Genomic DNA, 22967 nt, shown 5'->3' with positions numbered 1-22967 from the left:
GTCTTGTCCCTTCTTCGCCATGCTCCTCTCTTTGCCCCGCCATCCTTGTGATCCCTCGTCATCGTCGACGACGACGACGACGACGAAGGAGAAGAGTGTTGTTCGGGTTGGAGTCGGTACGACGAACGGTGGCCGGTCAGCGGCGTTGGTTCGCGCGCGTTGCTCCGGTGTGCAAAATGTGTGCAACCGCGGCACACACCGACCGACCGGCGGGCGCCATCTTGCGCAAATGCACACGCCAGCTGAAGGCGGAGCCTCTCCCGAAGGGCCTCTCCGTCGCTCTCTCCCGTCGTTTCTCTATCACTATCTCTCTCTCTCTCTCCCCCCCTCTCCCCACCCCTCTCTATCTCTCTCTTTCTCTTTCTCTCTGTCTAGTTCATCGTAGCAGATGCAGCTTCACCGCGATCAATCTTCCTCCTCGTCGCTGTGCGTTTCGTTCCCTCCGTATAGTCTCCTCTCACCTCCGACACAGACATAGTGTGATTCCTCCGTTTCTCTGCGGTAGCTCGCCGCATCTCGGTAATAACGCGTCCGCCCGCCTCAGATTCCTCCGTGTGCTTCGGGAATTTAAGGTAGATTCTAGGACACCGATTCTATCAGCGCCGATTAATTTTCTCCCGCCGCGATGTTTAAACAATATTCTCTCTCCATAACATGTAAATGTAATAAGTAAGAACTAATCTTTGAAAAATTGTATCTTGTTCCATAAAAATGCGGCAAAGAGTTCGCGACTGTGTATATCGGCGCGGTCGAGCTTCGACTTCAACGTCGAACTCTTTCGTGAAACGAGAATTCAATTTCGTGGAATGAATTTCTACTTACATTCTCTTAGGCCACATATTTTTCGCCTGGGTACACTTACTCGGGCGCCTTTTGCGATCGAAAGAGAAAGAAAGAAAGAGAGAGAGAGAGAGAGAAAGAGAGGGAGGGAGAGTTCGATCGGATACGGGGAGGATACGGGGTGAAATTGCATGTTATTACGCGAAAGCTGCTGGGGGCGCCCGACATGAAATGAGACGTTATTTTCTACGGGAATTTCGTGCACGTACCGGGATTATATTATAAGGCGCGCGCGCGCGAGCTCCTGCAGCAACGGGGGGAGAGGAGGGGAGGGGAAGGGGGGCGACTCCTTACCCGTGGGATACTTTCGGGATACATTCCTGCGGGCTTAACTGGTCCCTGCGATCCTCCCAGTGCGCGCGAATCTCCTCTAACGAAAGTCATTCGCGCGAGAATCGTTAACGAGTCATTCCGCGGAGATTGCGTGCGTCTCGCCGTCGTTGTTACGGGCGATAATTGGCTCTCGCTAACCGCGAGGATAATGACGAGCGAGTTTCCATCGGAGAATCTCTCTTATTTCGACGGAAAATAGAATTCAGCGGAGCGGCTCCTCGTCCTTGTCGACATTCGCGATAACAATGCTTATCGCACACGAGTGCGCGCGCGCGCGCGCGTTTACGCTTAACGAGGTTGCCACGTAAAAATAACGCGTGGCGGATGTTTTTCAACCGAGGCGATATTTAAGCGTATCACCTCTTATTAGCGATACTAATTGGAGTTGCACTCATTGAAGAGTCTGGTACTTAAAAAAAAAATTACGATCTTATCCACATCGAGAAGAGATTCCTTTCCTTACCCCGTTTCTTCATATTTTCTACTTATTGCAATACAAATAAAAATATTACACTGATCGCTTTAAGCCTGAAACACAATTGAAATAGATAATAAGAGAAACAGGCAATAACAAATTTCAATTTATCAGAAATTTTATTTAGAAATGTGTCCGTTTTGAAAGAGAGATTTTCTGTTTAGGTTTGTTACAAATTCTTGATCCTAAAATTTTATTTTCTTCGATTTCCAAACAAAATTTCATAATTTTCTTTGATTTTCTAATAATATTAAAAAATCTTTTGTATTTTTTGTCTTGATTTGAAAACTCACAAATATTTTGTTGAGGCAGTAATTGAATATAGCCATAGTTAATATTGCTGGCAATGCTTGCATTTTAATTGTTAAGTTGGTAGTATTTCAAAACTGCGTGGATAATATACTTAACATGATATACGCATATTAAACTTGTTCAAAGTAAAAAATTTTTATTTTCCAGAAGATTGCAAAATTCCCTGATTTCTTGTTTTTCTGATCTGGGAGTTTTTAATCTTCTTCACTTTTTCAGTTTTGTGGCAAACCTGCGCTATTTTGTTGCTTGTGTTTCTCAATTGTGTCTCAGAGGCTTTGAGCTTGCCGCGTCTCGACGTAACAAATTGTTCGTTATAAGATATATTTTCCAAGAAGTAATCCTTTTCATGGGACGGTAATGAACTGCCGCTTTACAGATCCGCGTTACGAAAATAAGTCTTAATTCTCCGAGCGAGCAAATAATTAATTACTCTCTCATGGTAATGAAGCAGGCGTTCGCTCGAAGACTCCCTTCCTCGTCTCGGAAACGTTCGAGATACGCCCGGTAATTTTCAGCAGGATCGCCCCGGGAGATTTCTTCATTAATAAAATCAACGCGGTAACGACTCTGGTCGCGCCTGAATCTTCCTACATCTCGATTTTCGCATCTCTTTTGACTCCCGACGGCGGATCCGGGACGGGACACGACGTCGAAGGCAAATGGCCGGGAAATAAAGCGCGCTTCCTGATACGATACGACGAGTCGTCCTTTCAGATGAACCCGCCGGTGCTTTGAATCCTTTTGACTCTTTGAGATCGCCTCTCTCTCTTTCTCTCTCTTTGTGTCTTTCGTGTCTCGCACAAAAGCGAAGTGTGAGCGTCTGCGCGCGCGCTCTTTCGGGCGTGGTTAATTATTTGGAGTACTCGCTTTTGTATGCGATACAAACGAGCGAAAGGGCGAGAGAGGGGAGGGAGGAGAGAGAGAGAGAGAGAGAGAGAGAGATCTCGCACCGTGTCCGTTCGCGAGATAAACACAGATATTTGCGAGGGCGAAGTTTCGCGCTGGCGTATGCTAGCGCGCATTTGCAAATTATTCGTTATCTGGAGAATAGGAGCTTCGCGGTAGTTTTTTTTTTTTTTTTTTTTTTTTATGGAAATACTCCCCTCACTTTGGAATATATTTCGCTAAAGCCGATGGAAAGAAATGCAGGGGACAATAATGATAAGCGGACCGTGTTACTTTATCTACAGCTATTTACTTCGTTTGGGGAATAATCATGATATTTTGCTATTATGTAGGTTAAAAATAGTCGCTGTAGATAAGTATAGGAAATAGATAGTGAACATAAATACCGTATAAAATAGAACATAGAAATAAACCGAGAAACTCAATGACCAATTTGCTCATCGGTTCTACATTCGACACAATTGCGACAAAAGAAACTAAAACGTTTAACGGTCAAGCAGTTGCATAATACTCCACGGTTCTAACAATATTATTATGCTTCCCGAAGAATAAACGTTTCCGCTTTAATATATTACCGCATTACTAATGATATCTTTCATCTTAATAGTCGTTATAAGATACAAATCACACAAACTGACTTACATAAATCAAATTACAAAGAAAGGGTGAGAACAAAGAAATTGGTTACAATTAGTAGAATATACTACGATTCTAAAGATGTGTCGCGTCGTTGCTTTCTCTTCTGAATTTATCATTATTTTCGATATTGAACTTATCGTTTTTTGTTCGTCGGAAAATGATTTTCGCGGCTTTGATCTTTGTTCGCGCGACCGCACCGCAATATATGAATGTAAATCGGCGCGATTGAAATGCGTATTGGTTACGTAATAGCCGTCAGTTTCCGCGCGACGGTTTTTCACGACGCAAAAACGGGAGGGGAGAAAAAACGAAAACAAAAAACTGCACGCTGACAATGTTCCGCAGGTGCGCCGTGAACTCGATTTATTTCCGGCTCGCGTCGTTAGCTCCGCGTCGACGGGGTATCGATTATCATATTAATTTATTACGGAATGTCGCCTGTTCTCGGCAAGTAACACGGGATACTCTCGCGACACGCATACTCGCTGAACGCGTGGGCGTGGACGCGGTCGCACCTGAATCATCTGCGCTCGGCTCGCGAGCGATCGAGTAAGCGATTAATCGAACCGATCTTGATCGCTCCTTAGGCGTGGGTCGTTTCTGACGTTATCGCGCGTATCGCTCGCTCCATGACGAGCGAATTTTAAGTACGCTAAAGTAAGAGAGAACGGAGTCCCCGAGCCGAAATGATCGGCCCGATCGCTCCGAGCGATCTTATTAAATCCCAAACGCGCGATGGGATACAAATTTGCGTGGCCCGTGGCGCGATCTGTTTTTTTTTTTTTTTCATTTTGCGGACGAAAAATTTACGAATATCACCAGCAATTTTACGACGATCGGATGTACGCTGTGTGGCGTATTGCCGATGAAAAAAATACAAATGTATATATAGCTAGGAGACCCGAGTGTGTTATCTGTATAGTCGTGTCGATTTCGTTCGCGCGATATAACAGTGACCGTATCCATGGATTTTTCATGAATATTCATGATACGCTGAATGGCGTTATACCGTGCAAAACCCTTCGGTTATTATCTAGGAATCAGCCAATCGGATAATATCGCGAGAAGCGAAGCGATATCTGGAATTTAACGATGCGACTAACAGTGGAGCATAACGGAAAATATATTTTTTGAGCGGCTTTACCCGTCCCGGGCCTCGAAAGCGATCTCCTGCGATTTCCTATTCTCCTCAGCTTTCCGATTGACTTAATCGTGAGTTGAAATTTGATACGTTAGAACAGAATAGATTGCGGAGAAAATCGATATTGTTAGCATAATGTCACCGTTAATATACAGCAGGCTGTATTCGTTATACATGCATGGGTATATCGTGGATCTTCTTTAGGCCCTGCTATTTTTTCGGTCTGATTGAAGGACAATCCTGCTTTAATAGCACAAAGGCGAATTCGTGATTGAGAAAGAAAGCCGCGACGGAATATATTCGCGCGTATTTAGACGGGATCCGTTTCTCAACGAGCACCTTGCGAGTGCGGACGCTCAAAAAACTCCTCGAGATCCACGTAGCGCAATAATAATAAAGAGGCCACGTCCTCCTTTTTCCTTCTGTGTTTCGACAAAACGATGTTATACTTTATTGCAACATGCTGCCAAGTTTTCGACTAGCGCTGAACAGCGCGATCATCGTGGAGCGATTTATGGAGCGCGATTATTGCGCGTGTGAAAACTGGCGACTGGGTTCATAAAAGCGAAGCCACGAGAGTGAATGGAAACGTTATTCTGGACGATCCATAGCTCGACGTAGCTCTCGTGAAGCGAGGAAATTATATCCATCGAAAATGTATAGCCGCCGCTTATAGCAAACGTAATTTACGACGTTGTTTTAATCGGCGATCTTTTAATAAGGGCTGCATTCCTATTTCGCGTCTGTATCTTCGCGAAATTAAACGGTACCGAACGTTATGAGCTTTCTACACTAAGATATTATTACAGAAAGCATTAAGTCCTAAGCTTTAAGCCGTAAGAAACTAACTAATCACAGTCGAATGTGGGAAGAATAATCGAAAGCCTATAATATTGTTCTCGATGATTGGACGATCAGCGAGTTACATTAGCAGTAATTAGCATATCAGGACAAAGACGACACAGGCGAAGATAACGGAAGAGCCGCATGCCGCAGGGGGGAGAGTTGGTCGACAAAAAGTTCCATGAAATCCTGTAAAAACGTAGTCGCGACGAGGGAAGCGTGCACGAAGAGGAGGGTCGGAAAGAGCGATAAATATCGCTCAGCATGGAAGTTTTTATTGCGTCGAAAGTGCGAAGTGTTCTTCTCTGTCTGCGCATTTCTCGTCGCTACCACTCCGTCTTTATCTTCGATTCCCATCTTGTTCGTCGCGACGATCAGAATGACTCTGACATGAGACGACTGACTTTGAGTTCCGTTAGTGATATTTTATCTAAAACTATTACAACCTATTAAGTCTTTTGTGTCTACGATACTAGAAATTGGATTACCGAGATCTGGATAAAGAAAGAATTAATTAAACGCATTTGACCGAATTGTTTATACGTGATTAATCGTTTTTCTGTCCAAAATCTCGCAATAATTTTTATTAGCATTGTGAACACAAGACTTTAAATCTGTTCGTGTTACTTGAAGTCTCAAACATTGTTATTAAAACGAGATAAATGTATACACATTCGGACGTTGAAAAAAAGAGAGGGTAAACATTTTGCAAAATACGCAAGCAATGTGAACAAATCTATCCAATAATGATAATGCTCGGATACGTCCTGGGTAATTGGTGGAAATGGAACGACGTTAGCGCGCGTATGCTGTTATCGTCAATAAAAAGTAACACACAGATATTGCATAACGTTATTAGGATGAATAAATCGCGGTATAATGAAATAGTTGAGGACTTTCGAAAGCGTAGCTACACGTAGAGCTTGTTTACTTTTCATTGCGGCTGCTGCGCCGCGATGCAGCGGATCCAATTACAGACAGGCCATCGTTGGCTCCGATTAATTACAGAGCCGCAGCTGCTCATCTCGCTGCTCGCTGTATTCGTAATATTGTGTTTCGCGCTTCTCTAAATTTAGACAGCGTCTTTTCACAGATGCCGCCGCCATTTGCAATGCTCGATATGCCAACGCGTTTCGTTCATGTCCTGTCAGGCAGGCGCGCGCTTTCACGCTACAGATTAACCAATTTGCAATTGTATTAAAAACCAGGAATTTTTTATTCCACACACGTTATTCGTGTTCCAAGTGTATTTACGATGAAAATGCGATTTTGGAAGTTTCTTTCCCAACGTCGCGTCGCGTCGCGTCGGTACGAAATGTGGGCGTTCTCGTAACGCGGACGTGAGCTCGGGGTTCAAAATTAATGCCCATAATTCGAGGGATAGTCAGAAGACACAGGGTGGGACACAAGACGAAGCGCGCGGTTTGGCAAAACATCATCTTGTTATCAGCGTATGCCGTGAAGGTGGTGGAGCGGGGGCGTTGTTAGCAAGAACCAGCTCGATATATCGATCGGCCACTTGGGCCAAGTAAGCAGGTTTGCATGCGTCGCATGCACGTTTTGGTATTCGCTGGCAACAATGTGCATCCGCAAATTTGCACGGATATTAAGAACGCTGCACTTTCCTGGCTGACGGCGAAAGATGGGGATCGGTTAATTAGTCGTCGTGGTCGTCGTCGTTGTCGTGGTTGTCGTCGTTATTGTTGTCGTAAGATAATAACCGAAGCTAATTAATTTGATGCGTTATGAGCTCTCTGTACCGTCATTAATGACGAGAGGTGACCGTATCGTCGCAGGATGGCCGTAATTGCCCATTCATTTTTGTCCCACAAATATAACTCTAATTTTAGACATCGTAACCGCGCCACGCCAGATTTTTTGGCTGTTAATTATCTTCTCATTAAACAAATATATTATTATTAGTTTGATAAACAGATATAACCGTTTTTAACAGCGACATATTTATTTTCTAAATTCTTTGGAGTGGAATTTCACTTTAAGGAGAAGAAATTAAATTAGTTTTGAAAAAGAATAGTTTAATTTTCAATCTTTAATAGGTTTTCTTCAATAAACCATTCCCTTTAAGCCTGAAGTCACAAGAAATTAATCATAGTCGACTATTCTTCTCACATTTGATCGTGATTAGCTGATTTCTTATGACTTGTGATTTAAAGTTTACGCGCGCTTCATAGCCATCTGATCATTTAATAACAAATTCAGTTTCGATTTAAAATACATTGGATTTCGATGCGGTTTTACATTCTTCGATGATTGCACGTAAAAAAAAAAGACGGAAAATGTGAATCTAAAACAAAACCAGTCATTAGAGCGAGAATAAAAAAAGTTACCGGCGATATATCGCGAATCATTACGCTCGCGCGACTTCCACATGCGACACGCGGTCTAATTTGAACTCGGAGCGCAATTAGCGTCAGGCGAGCAGCACCATTTCTCGAGCAGACATTTACATAGCGCTCTTTCTTGTCGATAAGCACGATAAAACGGACGAACGCGCGTCGTCTAGCCGGTATACGCACACATAACGCGATCTCTCGTCGGCGCGGCATCACGCTGGCGGACACGCTTCTAGTGCCGTATAACGAAATGATGATTGCTAATGAAGAATTAATTACGCGTGGGTAAGTTTAGTGCTTTATCATGTAATAAGCGAATCATGATGACTTCAAATTCGATCGAAGAATGATACACGTCGTTCGCTGTAAAGACAAGAGAAAGAAGGGCTGTAATACCGCGTACCAAGCGAGTTGGCTTGGCACTTAATTAAGACGTCTGCTGCAATTAGGCCTTTACGATCGGTATAAAATCCGATCATTCCGAGCACGCATGTGAATCGGATTCTTCTTTTTCGTCGTTGCTACGACAGCATCGATACTCCACGTGACTACCATTTTCAGATAAAGCGATTCCCGAGTGTAGCACGATCGCACTCTTGCACACAAACGAATCACGAGACATCTGGTTGAGCTCTTCATGGCAGAGTTTTTAAAAATATTTATGGCAGGTAGAGTAGCAGCAATGAAACTTGCTTAACAGCTGGAACGATCAATGCCCCTTAAATGCAGAACTTATTTTCATTCCTCTTTACTTTAAGAACAAAAAGTTTTGTCCGCATTGTGAAATATATTATATTCGTCGGTATCGTAACATGTAATGATTTCGCTATTCAATCAGGATTTAAACTTTTTGTGTTATAATTATTTATTTAATTAGATAACCTGATATAACTGGAACATCTGAGTCGTGACGATTCCGGGACTTTTCAAATAGTAATGATTTGGTATAATTTTATGTTTTTGAACCTTATTTTCATAGTTTTGAATTAAAAATTTTTAAGTGAAACTCTATAAACGAAAACTTTAATGGAATCCTAAGAATCCATATAATTTCTGAACATAAAAAAATATGTTTCTTTTTAGTATTGATTGAACATCGATACACAATTTACATATAGATAATAATTTATTCTTATTTGCATGTGCATTATCCTATGTAACGTTCCACATTTCGTTTGCTTTTCAGCGAGAATGTCGAGCAGCGGCGTGTCGAGCGGTCCAGTGAGCCAAGTCTGCCGGCCGCATTTCCACAGCTCGGTTCTCCATCCGTGGCTCTCCGGCAGCAGCGCGGATACCTCGAAGACACCCTGGGGATTCCCCGCGACGACGACCACGGGCGGTGCTGTGAACGACGAGAAGCCGCAGAGTCCCTTAGGATCCTCGCTACCACCCACCACTGGAAGTTTGTCGAGTCACGGTGGCGGTGGTCATCATCTCTTCTCCTTTCCGCCGACACCGCCCAAGGATGCTACGCCTGATAGCATAACCGCCAGCACGACCTCCAGCACGAACAACAACAACTCTACGAGCGCTAATAATAATAACAGTGGTAATCCTCTCTCCGGGTTGGGCGGTGGTACTACCAGCGATTACCAAGCGGCGGTCGCTCACGCGGCGGTAATGGGCGCGTTTATGCACCATCAAGACGCGCTAGGCGCATCCGGTGCCAGCTCGTGCGACATCAAGCCGACGGTGATGCTTGGCCATCATCACGGAGCGCCCTCGCCGCCACATCAGCAACACAACGGTTCCAACAACGGCAGCAATGGTCCTGCCGGCACGAACGGCTCATCCGCCGGCCAGGTGAAGCAACGAGAAGGTAATAATCAATCTGGCAATGTGACGGGCAGCCAACAGGCGAGTGCCACGCAACAGCAGCAACAACAGCAACAGGACGCGTATCAGAGCAACAACGGTGTGCCGGCCGGCGGCGGCGGTGGTGGTGGCGGTGGTGGTGGCGGCGGCGGCGGCGGTGGCGGCAGTGGCAGTGGCGGCGGCGCGGCCTCGCCCTGTAGAGACAATTACGCGGCCGCGGCCGCCGTCGCGGCAGCGACCAACAGCCACCATGCCACTTCCGGTTCGCAGTATGACCCAGCTGCGAGCGCGTACAATATGTACCAGCACCTGCAGTATCCCACCACCACCCACCATCACCATCATCATCATCACGGCGCCACCTCGTCGTCTACCGCCGCGTCCCACAATCCGCACAACGGCAGTGCAGCCGCGATCGCCGGTATTTTCGGTCACCATGCCGGCGGTGCCGGCACCGGTAATGCAACCGGCGGCCTAGCCGGCGGCCTACCCGGCGGCGCCGACTCGAAGCTGCTAGTCGGTCACGCGGCCGCGCACGGAAACACGCCGGGCTCGCCCTCCGCGCAGCAACAGCAGCAGCAAAAGCCGAGGAACAAGTCGAGGACGTCCGCCGGTAAGCGGCACGCGCCTATCACGGTTCTTTCTGTTTTTCCTTTGGGTTTTTTCTTTTTAGTTACTTTCATTTTCGAATTTATACTTTTGGTTTCGAGTATATGTTTAATTTGTTCTTTTCTTCGCTTACATTTCCATGCGGGAAAAGTGTTTTAGAAAATCTTACAGGATTGAGTAGAAGATCTCTTTCTTAAGCCCTGAGGTCTTGCGTGGCGATGAATTTAATAATTAAAATCATCTCCATCCTCTCTTAAAAAAAAATTTACTAATGTTAATTATTTTATATATTGCATTGTTTCGTAATTAAAAAATCTTAAAATTTTTGAAAGACACGTTATTAGGATACAACTGATAAAATAAGACTTTTCCCGTATAGGATGTGTTGCGATATTCTTGAATTATTTATCATTTCCTTTGCGTAATTGTTTGCTTCGGCATCTTTAGTTTCGCTTCTTTGCACCGGCGTCGATTGTTGAAATTAAAGACATTAATGTATAAATTTCAGTTAATTCTTATGCACCTTTTATTTTATCTGATATTTTCAGTGCTGTATTACATTATCGAAAAATATGACTTATCATATTTCGTGCAATTTATATAAGCTTAACATAATCGACGCCAATGCGTTTTTTGTTCCTGATTCATAATATTACTTCTGTTACATTAAATTTCTTATTAATCTGTACAGTTTTATTTAACTTGAAAAAATTTTCCATTAACTTTCTTATAGAAATTATTTTTATATCTCGCTTGTATTCTCTCCCTCGCTCGACATCCACTCGTTACATCTTTCGGAAGCGTCTTTCGAATATCGATTGGATATGTAAAGAGGGCAAGAGAATATATAGACAGGATACTTATCAATTTTGTTTTATTTCGTTGATTTCATTATTCGATTTTATTTTATTCTTTATCTTGATTTTAACCGTGAGCTTTTGGTGGCGGTCGTCTTACGCTTAAAGTTCGTTCAAAACACGTTCTTTCCACCCGTTTCTCTCGTTTTTTTCGACGAGCTGTATCACAATAGAAAGAAAGCGAAAGAGAGAGGGAGGCACTGATTGTGGTTTTTTGTATTTTGCCTCACTAATGTGTTTTTTGCGTGGCACCCACTCGAGAGAGCGAGCGTGAAGCACCACACCCGATTTACGAAATGAAACACGATATATGTATCTACTACTATATATCTCCCTATTTATAAATACGCATACTTCTCTCTCTGATTCCCCCCTCCTCACACATATATCGTACACACTCACACGGACACACATACATACGCAAAGACACAAAAATATGCGAAGAAGCACAGGTTTTTTTTCGATGTGGTGTGGCTAGCGCTGTATTTTTGTTTTTGTCACGGCAAAGCTCCCTCTCAAAGAGTCCACGGACCATTTTTCAATGGCATACCCCTTCGGCAAATCATTTTTTTCCCCTCGTGCGAGCACACGCGATCGAGTCGCATTCGTCACGGATTCACGAACCAATTACAGTCCATTAATATTATTATCCGTAAAGTACGATTGCGTGAAGCATCTCGTCGCGAGAATGTACAAAGAGTTTTCGAGCGCGATCGACGAACTTTTGGGAAATTATACGTTTCTTTCGGTAACGTCCGTAATGTTGTCGTCGAAGTAGTTGATGTCGCGGAGGAAGGAGAAAAGGAGAAGGCAGAAACGGTTGAAAAATGCCGGATACGCTGATTGCGGTAATAATAGCTGGTCGCTCTCTAGCGTGGAGCGGCAGCGGTGGCGTGGTAAAAATCCCAATTCCGGGAACAATGGCCCTCGGCTTCGCGCCATGGAAGCTCGCTAATTGAATCGACTTACGACACACACCAACTAGCCGCGCGCGCGGAATTTCTCGATGACGAAGAAGAAGCCAGACGGAGCCGCGGTGGCGGCATCCACGTCATTGGCGGTTCATTTAGCGACACCTATCGCGATCGTCGAGAAAATCGCCTGTGAGAAGGCCACGAAAAATGGCTCCCGTAACGAAGTACGTCAGTCGAAGTGACGCTTGAGAGCTGTCGATTGAGTAATACCTCGCGGCACGAAAAACAGACGGTAGACACGGGATTGGCAAATATCCTTCGCACGCGATGGGAAAGAGGTAAGAATGAGATGGAACGAAAAACTTGATAGATACTACAGATTTCCTCTCCGTATGGACGAATGAAGTGTGGAACGATTTTGATCATCAGAGGAAGTTAATTAATACGATATGGAAATATTACAATAAACGGCTGTAAGGAAAGCAACGAATGACGCGAATATATCGATATTAAGTCGCATAGATACATTATACGAAATCGAAGACGTGAATAATGTCTAATGTTAAAAATGCATTCTGACAGTGCTTTGAATGCAATGTAAGTGATAAATAAATTGTTATTAAGTCGCATAGATACATTATACGAAATCGAAGACGTGAATAATGTCTAATGTTAAAAATGCATTCTGACAGTGCTTTGAATGCAATGTAAATGATAAATAAATTAGAAGTCATTAGTGTTCTTATAACTAAAAAGTTAATGAGCGCCAGAAAGTCATCAGGGAGCAGAAGCTTTACGGAAAATCCTGTTGGGTTCGAAAGGATTACGACTGTAATTAACGGACAGGAGAAAAAGGACAATAGGGTGGAAGAGAGATAATCATGGGCCAGTGCAAAATTCGTGACGGAACGTCGCTTCTTTCGTACTGAATCATAACTCGACCGTTGATGACAGAAGTGGCACGGGACAAGCGGTGGCTTCCTTCCTCCACTTCGTCGATTTTCTTCGCGCGCCAACGAACACCGGTGGCTAGGCAGGCTGTTTTGACCCTAAATAGTCCTCGCTCGTTTGTTTCTGTATCAACAATAGACGCCTAACTTTCACAACGGATATTGAATAATAGGACACTTACAGAGAAATTTTTTGAAATTTTTATCAGAACGAGAGTTACTCGATGTAAAAAAAATATTGACATAAAATAAGGAATACTTGACATATAATTTAAAAAATGAGGAAAAACGCAATTGTTTTATTTAGGTGTGCATTTGGATGAGTACAAATACAAAAAACGATTCCAAATTTAGCAGAATTTTATACTGTTACGATATACCGTTTTATCAAGCGTTTCGTGTTGTAATTCGGAAAGCTTCGCGAAAGTTGAAACGGAAGCAGTGGTCTAACGAGCGCTTCGTTGCATGCCTGGCATTAAGGTCGGAGGTGATGTCGAAAATGGGAGCGATACCAGTCCCTTTGGGGTGAAACCGGCCATTTTAGCGTCACCTTCTGACACGAGGACTATATTTCGAGTAACGACGCAAACGAGCGTCACCTCGACGTTTCGTGGCTGATACCCATCGTCTGCGTCAGAAACTGTCCGCCCGTTCGTTCCATCGTTACGAACTGATCGATAATCAGAGAAACATCAGTACAAGAAAATATATGTAGTCGGAAATTATTATCGGCGATAATATAAATGCCAAAGAGCGATGAACATTCTATTATCAACAAAATTGATTAATAATTAAATCACCAAAAATTTATTCCGCCAAAGGGTGAAACCCGCGTTGTCGATGAACAAAGCAAGGATGTCAATTAAAAAATAATATAGTACTAGAGAGAGAGAGAGATCAGGATTTAATCAGCAATCATCGAGGCGTCATCGAAATCAAATCGGAAAGCAGTGAGGGGATCAAGATTGATCGCATTTATGCCGCTCTGTTATTGTCGGCTTGAGAGAGGGATTCCGAACGTAGCATCAGCGATTGACGGTAGTTGTAGGCGTTATCACCCTCGAATCTGCGGGTCAGTAAGACCAAAATCGAATTAAAATGCCGTGGAAGAGTGAGGCCTTCCAGTTAGTTTCGAAATCGATCTCGAATCACAAAACGACAATTAGGCGACCATTGAACATAGCATCTCTTTCACGTCAAAACCTGTACTTTGATTCTGTAGCTATGCGGTAAAGTGTGAAGTTTCAAGATATCTAGAAAAGTAAGACTGGATTTGATCGGATGCTGTTTTATTCATATTTCATCTAATCTGTATAACAAAATGGGTAAAAAGAAGTAAATAATATACATCATGAAACTTCTTCCTCTGTTAAACAACGCATGGACTTTGTAAAATAGACGAAACCGGAGGTCGCGCGATCCCCTTTTCTATAGGAGAGCTAAATTCATTGAGTACAATGCCAAATTATACTCAATTTGAGTTGTTTTCAATCATTTCTATAGGTCGCCACTGCTCCTATACAATATGCCATTAACTAAAACAATGGATCATTACTCCTTTGATATCTAACAATGTAATATCTGCGCAACGACAATATGTGTTACCGACATTATCATTAAGAATTACAAAATCGAGGTACTGGGATCTCGTTTGTGTTGTTTTGTTTCTCGATTGCATCTCACACACGTGTATGACAAGCCTGACGAAAAGACTGACGTTCGACTGCTCGGTTACAGATTCATCTACATGGTGGACTCGCAAACGAGCCGCTCGCGTGTCGACAATTACATGCGACCTACGTTACGTGTGCTAGAATTATTCTGCCGCCGTCAAATTTCGCGTTAAATTGAGGTCGAGTCATTAATCAGCGACGCGCGTACAATCGATATCGCCATCATCGGCACGACATCTTTTTGGAATTGATATGGATTTCCAATTGTTATATCCTTTATAAAACAAAATATATATCCCTCGCAAGATAAATTACACTAAAAATTTTGTACAAAATCAAAACGCACACTAGCAATAGAGATGTCAACGATAGAATTGATCTAATCGCAGAGGTAGTCAGAGGGTGGCTTTTACGAGCATCGTTAAGATTATTTGACAGCCACTGAACAGAGCCATTTACTTTTACCTCGAATTGCGCTCAATCGTATCGCGTAACAGTCGACAATTCAGTCTCTCGTGCGTCAACGAGGGATCCTACGACGCAATTTAATAGCAATCATTTTCAGTAGCAGCCGATAAACTCGGATATATCTCCGCGGAGGACGCAGCTCGGAGGACGATTCGTGAAACGCGCATTTCGGGAGAAATGATCCTCGTATCCACGGTGTATCCTTCTTTCTTATTTCCCGTCCAGAGTCGCGCGTGTTGTGAGAAATCTAAATTGATTTTCTAATTCCACGAGAAAGACAACGCTATATACTTATTGTGGATAAAGGACCCTCTAATTAAAGATTTGATATTTTTGATTGATTCAACATTTTCTGGCGATTCATACTTTCACAACATATATTTTTTTTCTCTCGCATCACTGCAAAGTGAAATAGTGTTTTGTCACTTGCAGGATTTTGTAAGAAAATAGCCGACACTCTTTTATAACCCAGTCTTTGATTAGAGGGTCTTCAATTGTAGAGGAATAACGTGAATCCTTAGGAACATTTAGAAAATAAATTTGCCAATCTTTAAGCAACACCGCTCATGTCGTCTGCTCATAAACCGGGAGGTATGAACGAATCTCGTCCTTCTTCCTCTCATATCCGCTTCTTTCTACTCGCAGTGTCCTTGAGGACTAACCAACCAAGCACTAACGTAAGTTCGATCCGTGAATCCTATAAACGCCCATGGTCTTAAAGAGACTCTGCTTTTGCTCTGGTAATCGCTTGATATTGGTATGTCTGCAACTCTGCATGCGAATTCTTTTTCACGAGTCACCTGACTGTTTGCAAATCTCTCTGTAAACGCACGTTGATTCACCGAAGTTAAATCTATGCATTCATTATTTAGTTTATATAATCAAATTTAAGGGCAATGTGTTGGTTGAAGAAAATGTCATTTTATCTAAATAGTAGAAAATAGAAAAGAAACTTTTAATACAGAAGTGGCATTTTTTTGCATAAAAATTCTCAAAAGTATAGCTTATACGATGAAAGAAAACGATGACTGTGCTGCCCCTTCGCGCGATCAACGTGCTTCCGTGTTCGCGTGGGAAATGTTAGAATCGAGTTCTCGAAGAGAAGCCTGAGCAGTTCCCACTTTGACAAATTTGATCTCGCGTTTCGCACGCGAACACGAGTGAGTAATATCGCTGCGCGATATGAACTGCGCCGAATTAATATGATTTTCGTTCCGTCGGGGTAGAGGGTCGTGAGTGCGTGAATTGCGGAGCCACATCGACACCCCTTTGGAGACGAGACGGCACTGGTCACTACCTCTGCAACGCTTGCGGGCTTTATTACAAGATGAACGGTCAGAATCGACCCCTCATCAAGCCGAAACGACGCCTGGTAAGTACCTAAGCTGTGTTAGTTCCTTGACGAGCGAAATACGAGCGACCGTTATACGATTATATGTATTTCCGTCAAGCTCGATTAATCAGACAACATAAAAATAAATAGAAGGCAATTTTATTTTTTTACATTCGATATCGATTGCTTCTGATTAATAAGCAAACACTCGTATGTAAATTGATATCTGCTTTATTATGGCTAGATTAAGTAGGCAATTATGTAAAATGTTGAAAAATGGCGTGGAAATGCATAGTATTTTGCGCGATAAAACTCAATATATTGACTTGTTGAACTTAGTCTCACTGATATCTCAGTCTCGACAAAAATCCTACGTCTTCTGTCTACACCTTATTCGTAAAAGTACGTCCTTGATCGCTTCCTTCGCGTAAGCAAGACACACATACTTAATTAGCACGTACGTACAGCAGAGAGAACGAAGATATGCGTTTCTCGCGGTGTGTAGATATAGTAATCAGAATGCAAGATAAAACAAGGCCAAGTTAATTTCCTGTACCCGCTGATTAATATACGCTCCGCTTCTCTCCACTGTGATTAGCAGCTTCGTATCGCAACGCGCCCGGTGATGGCGGGTCGAATGATTTTCGTGCGGTGGATCGCCGTTATTGGAGAACGCGCCTTGCAATCTTCCGTTAACAAGAACATATCTGGAATCACCTTAATCACATCGGAAGTATACAAAACCTCTCATAATTTCATCAATTAACTTAAATTCATTCAAATTAATCGTTTTGAACGGAAGAGACGTGACGCCTGAGTGAATTTTTATACGTGATATGGGCAAGTTTTACACGTCACGAGGGAGCCTAAGTCAAGCGTGGAACATACAAATAAGAATGTATGAAATCCGAATTAAATAGCGCATTTCAAGAACTGTGATCGGTATTTTTATTTTAAGATTGTCCTAAGTAATATTTTAATGATGCTAATGCGCAGTCCTGTGATTGGTTCAGGACATTTTGAGACTGCACTCAAAAGACAGTCTTAAATATAAGAATCTACTTAATATCAACTTAGAACTTAGCGACTTGAATGTAAGTCAGGCTTGAATACGTTCTCGCGAATATGAACGTTTCAAAACTCTCAAGATCGAGTTAAAATATATTCAAAAAATAAATACAGTAATTGTATGTCCGTAATTAACACACACTAATCATAAATTTGTATTACTTATATTCTTAAATTATAATAGATACATGGTTTTCATAAGCACGTTTTCAATCGTGGCACGTTATAGGCGAGTTCCGCACATATCAGGTCGCTGCCAGTTCGATCGATATCACGAACGGTAGCCGGAGGTTTCGTGCGATCGGCTCGTAGAATTCGTGTGAACTCGATCTATTTTTGGCGACTCGGCTAGCACCTATGTAGATGGAGCAGCCTCGTCCGAAGTACCGATGCGGAAACTCGATACCACCGGCTCTGCTTCCTCTTCCATCGTTCGGACTCTCCTCCTAACAGCGATTCGACCTGAACTAAACACTCACGAAAATTCGCGGAATCGATCACGAAACGTCTGTTTTATGGGGTTTACACTTTCCGTCTCTCTAATCACTTATCCGAAATCGAACTCTTCTTTTTTTATTGCGTATAGCGTGGTTCAATCGTTTGCAAAATAGTGCAAGACTAAAGGTCTATTCTATATAACGCAGCAGTTAATTGTCACTCGCAGAAAATCAAGATGTTGATATAACCGCTTTTGATTGGTTGTCGCGACAAGCGTTGCGAATTACGTTTTGCGTTTGCGACTTATGTAGAATAATTTTAATATTTTCCAACAAACTATTTTATTATAAATTTTACAGTCGTAATTTTCAAATATTGATATAAAAGCCCTTTTGACGGAGGTATCCTTAGAATATTTGCGAAGCGTGTGCGTGTCAATATCGACTAAGCGATCGAAAGTATCATAGTGGTGAAGCACGCAATCTCCGTGAAGAAGAAAGATTGTTCGGTCAATTATGTCTATTTCTATCGAAATAATTTAATTTTAATCTCAGTTTAATTTACTCGTTATCTTTCTGATTCTTATAATGAGAAAAGGATCAACTGTAAGTTAAACGAAGGTTAAAGTTAATCTATAATTTTTGTGATAGAAAAATAGACAATGGACGTCTATGTGTGCTCTTGACGTGCACTTTCGTGAGTGTCAACCATCCCTAAGTCTCCATTTCTCAGATCGCAATGATGACAGCTCGCGCGGCATTCTAAAGCGAAGGCGCGTCTTGTTGAGATCGGCCCGAGATGCAACGAGCGGACCGACATACCTCCGATGCAGAAGCGCGTATTGACGTTTCACTATCCCTCTCGTTATCGCACTTTCTCCCCGGTACGCGATAGAGCAAGGCTGATGAATTCAAAAGTTTTTCATCGCCCGGCGTCGCCTCGCGAGTAATTATAGATATGGCCGCTGCACTCGATGCGTTCGTTAATTAACGAAGTTTTACAAACAGCATCATTGCCGCCTCATGCAATTTTCCGTACCCATTATGTTTTTGTTGCTCACTTAACGCATCACGATCACTTTCTTTCGTGAAACGCACAGAGTTCATTGCGATTTTGCTCGATCAAACCGTACGAGACTGTGCAAATTTTCATAGATAAGTCATTTCGAGGAATATTTGGTGCATTTTATTGTAAATCTCTGATTATAGTATTTCCGCAATTATTCGTTGGTTCAGTTATTTAATTCTTCATTTGCAATCATATTTTTTATTTCCTCCGTCTGTAAGTTTTTATTGTTTTAAGCTTTCAAAAAAATATGGAAAAATTTAGAGTTGATTTTTAGTGTTAAATTAATGTTATTTAATACAAACCGAAATTTGAACAAAGGATAAAATTTGATAGTGAAATTTCGCTTGCGTCAGAAAAAAGAGCTATATAATATAGACGGGGATTTAAGGAAGAAAAGGAAGTTTGTCAAAGAATCAATCATTAACGCGTCAGAGAGTGGGACATTCTACATATATCCCAGGTACATACCCTGCCTGCTGTGTATAATTCATTTGCTGTCACCGTTTAAACAGAGGCAATCGTTTCGCGAGTTCGCCATGACGACCCGTACAAATATTCCGACGCGATGATGAACCGACACGCCCACCCATCATTCATCCGCGTGCACGCGCGGCGGTGCGGTTGTGCGTGCGTGACGTGGGCGCGCGTAAAAACGCGGCCGGTCGATAAAATATGTATCGATTTAAAGTAGTGGGCGTACGCACGTGCGTGCGACTCTTTCGGCGTTTTCCGTCATTTTTTCCTACCGCGACAACTTCAGATACCCCTTTTTTTCCCTTCTTAGGGCGCATTCACACCTTGACGGAAAAGCATCAACCGATCAGGATTCGCGCTAGTAGTAAGTAGTACAGAAAATTGAAATTATCGACTACAAACATGAGTTCCAATTGAAAGCTATACTTTTCTGCTTTCTACTTTTTTGTCAAGGTGTGAACGCGCCCTTAATCGCCGCGCGTCACTTACTCGTTCCTGTTTACTTCCGAATTAAAAATTTATGCGGTCACTCAATCGAAATTCATTCCCAAATGTTCTGGTTGTCCCGGTAAAATGACGGCCGATCGTTCACGATAGACCATCGATCGATCCCATTCGGTAAACGATGCCGCGAACAGTAGTATTCCACGTAAGGGAAAAATGTTACGAAAATGTGATCCATTCATTATTCAACGATTAGTATCTAGGTATGAAAATATATCCAGAAGCTTCATTTATCACCAAAAAAAAACTGACAGAATTAGACTTTCGCAAAAGAGATCAAATTCTCGTAGCGAGAAATTAATTTTTTTTTTCGTGTATAAAGTGAGAAACTAGTTTTTAGTTTGTTTTCAAAGAAGTACGATTAACATGATCTAGCCGTACACGTTTCAAATATCAAAGGGATTGCTTTCTAGCAAGAGATACATTATTATATCAACATAGGAATTGTTCTGTCTTTGTCCGATGTTCGGTGGAAGAAAAAAAAAGCAGAATGACACTTTTGTTGATATGTCTCACTTGTTGGAAAGCTCCTAAAGTAAGGTTGAAAAAAGGGGAGACGGCACGCAAAAAGACATATGCCTCCACAATATGTTTCATTTTTAGCGGACGTCGTCGGTCGGTTTGAATCCAGTCACAGATGTGTCGCCGAAAAACGGAGCGTAGATACGATCTGGGAAACAAAAGGCGGCCACCAGGTATACGCACGCGGGTGTGCACGCGGCCCACCACCCTGTATATAATAAAGTCGTGGCATATATTGCCGACCGCTCGTGTCCTCTTCTTCCATTGTACGTATCGAGCTACACGGAAATTCCGTACACGCATATACTCACGCACGTACGCACACACGCGTGCGCCGTGAACTCCTGCGACGGCGAGGTTTCGATCAGGCAGATAGCAAGGGTTGCAACCCCCTCCCTCCCGTTGCGACGTCCGCCATGTTTGATCCTTCAGGAAGATAAAACGCCGGCTTGAACAGCTGGGAAATTTTCGTTTTTTTTTTTTTTTCTTAACCTCTTTCTCTCCCCTTGATTCTCTTTTTTTTTCCACCCCGCCTCACCCGTTCTTTCTCGCTGTTGCTTTCCGTTCGCGCTAAGGGTGGTTATACCTACCTACCCTACCTATATGGTCACGTGTATGCGCGGGGTGGAACATTGCGCTCATATCGACGATATGGCGTCGACCTGCCGTTTTGTGAAAGAGTGCGGAATGCGATAAATAATTTAATGTGATTCATACTTACACGGGGAAAGGACTTTCACTGAAGTATCCAAAAGTTCAGCTAGATTTGAAACTAATTTTGTTGTACCATCGAAATAATTATGAAAAGACACTCAAACTGGTTGTTGATCGAAACTTTTTGCAACATTACTCATCACGCTTGAGATTTCTACATAATTATTTTGAAGATCTGTAACTAGACTAAATTTTTAGATACTTTAGCAAAATTGTTCTTTCCACGCAACAATAAGTTGATTAGTTGAATTGTTTAATGTAATATAATTAGATTATCAATCGTAAAAAATGTTGTGAGACATGTTAAGATAAATCTAGTCAATATAACTATAAAATTTGCGATATTTTTGTTACATTCGTATCTTATCGTTTATTTTATAAATGCAATGCTCAGAAACGATAATTTCAAACATGAAATTTTTATCTGACAATCGAATGCCTAAAGAGTAGTTAAATTTTTCTAATCTGTTCCCATTCTGAAAATATGAACATTTTCACAATCCATGTTATTTTCATAATGTTAATAATTCTTTTCGTATTCACGTGAGAAAATAACGCGGAAGTCGCGGGTTCGCTACCGGAATCGATCCCCGACATTACACGGAGAGATGATCTTTTAGTTGAAATCACAAGCCGCGCGAGTCTCATATAGTCGTAGGAGAAAAGAGGAAGGCATGGCGCGCGAAGGAGAGAGAATAACTCTGCGCGCGGAGTCGCTCGTTAACGACTGTCCTACACGCTCCCCTGCTTCCCTTTTCTTCTCTCTCGTCCTGTGGCGATGCTTATCTGAGCCCATGCCCGGTCCGTGCTGAGCAACGCTCGTCGAATTACGGTTCTCCGGGCGTTCCTGGGCATACCAACAGAAACTGCGCGCTGCCATTGCTGTAACAGAAACAGCAGCTTCGGTGGATCTGTTAAATTCTTGGCTGATTTGAGACACGCGATGCGTTTGCTATCATTGATAGCAAAGAGTTTATTGATATGTAAGAAGAACATTCAGAAATAAAATCGAAACTACGAATTATACTTAAACAATCCCGACTTTGTCTTGCGTCATTGCTTTCAAGTATTACATTCAAACTTGATATATAGGACGTCGAAAAGATTTTCGAGAAACCATTCCGTTCGAGTTCAAGGAGTGACGAAGCGAGGAATGACCCCGAACTTTGCGGTGCGATTTTATCTTGTCGACTCTTCAGGTAGCCAAGATGGCGCGCGGCCGAGAAAGCGAAAGAGCGACGAAGATCTCCGGGTGTAAAGGGTTATCCTCATCGATCTCCACGTGGAAAATGAATAGTGTGTTCCAGACTGTGTGCCAGAGTCGAAATTGTCCGGCGTCCCGCACTCGCGTATTGTATTTCTAAAGCAGTAAAGACTCCTTCGTACGAATGAACGAGACAGAGCGTATAGGAGAACAAACCGGCCAATGACTCTCCGTATTCATTTACTAGGACTGGGATTTATTTTTCCTCGCTAAAGCATCGGTTTAAATGTCATAATAATTGAGCGTGAATTTTTAATGGCTTTTGATGACTTGATAAAGTGTCGTTATATGATCTTCCTAGAAAACGTATAACGTCGTTACGGGGCATATTTTTACAGGCTACTCGCTTTTAAGACTCGTAGACGGCCACCGTGTGCGTCACTTACGTGACGGTGATTGAACGGTGTTTAAAAAGAAAAAAGGGAGGTAAAAAGGGCGCGTGATACTCGCCAA

At 42.6% G+C, this 22967-nt stretch overlaps 1 protein-coding gene across 1 annotated transcript in view; it reads left to right on the top strand.

The window, feature by feature from the left end:
- The window catches only part of LOC108780902 (GATA-binding factor C), a 76457-nt gene that overhangs the window by 3554 nt on the left and 49936 nt on the right, over nucleotides 1-22967 (top strand). The window contains exons 2-3 of the mRNA XM_018548736.1: nucleotides 9030-10271; nucleotides 16356-16497. Coding sequence (XP_018404238.1) covers nucleotides 9030-10271; nucleotides 16356-16497 — 1384 coding nt within the window. The remainder of the gene's footprint in view (nucleotides 1-9029; nucleotides 10272-16355; nucleotides 16498-22967) is intronic.

Source organism: Cyphomyrmex costatus, unplaced genomic scaffold (genome assembly GCF_001594065.2).
Source record: "Cyphomyrmex costatus isolate MS0001 unplaced genomic scaffold, Ccosl1.0 scaffold75, whole genome shotgun sequence".
Lineage (NCBI taxonomy): Eukaryota > Metazoa > Arthropoda > Insecta > Hymenoptera > Formicidae > Cyphomyrmex > Cyphomyrmex costatus.
The sequence above is the reverse complement of the archived record's forward strand: the minus strand, read 5'-3'. Positions and strand labels throughout refer to the sequence as shown.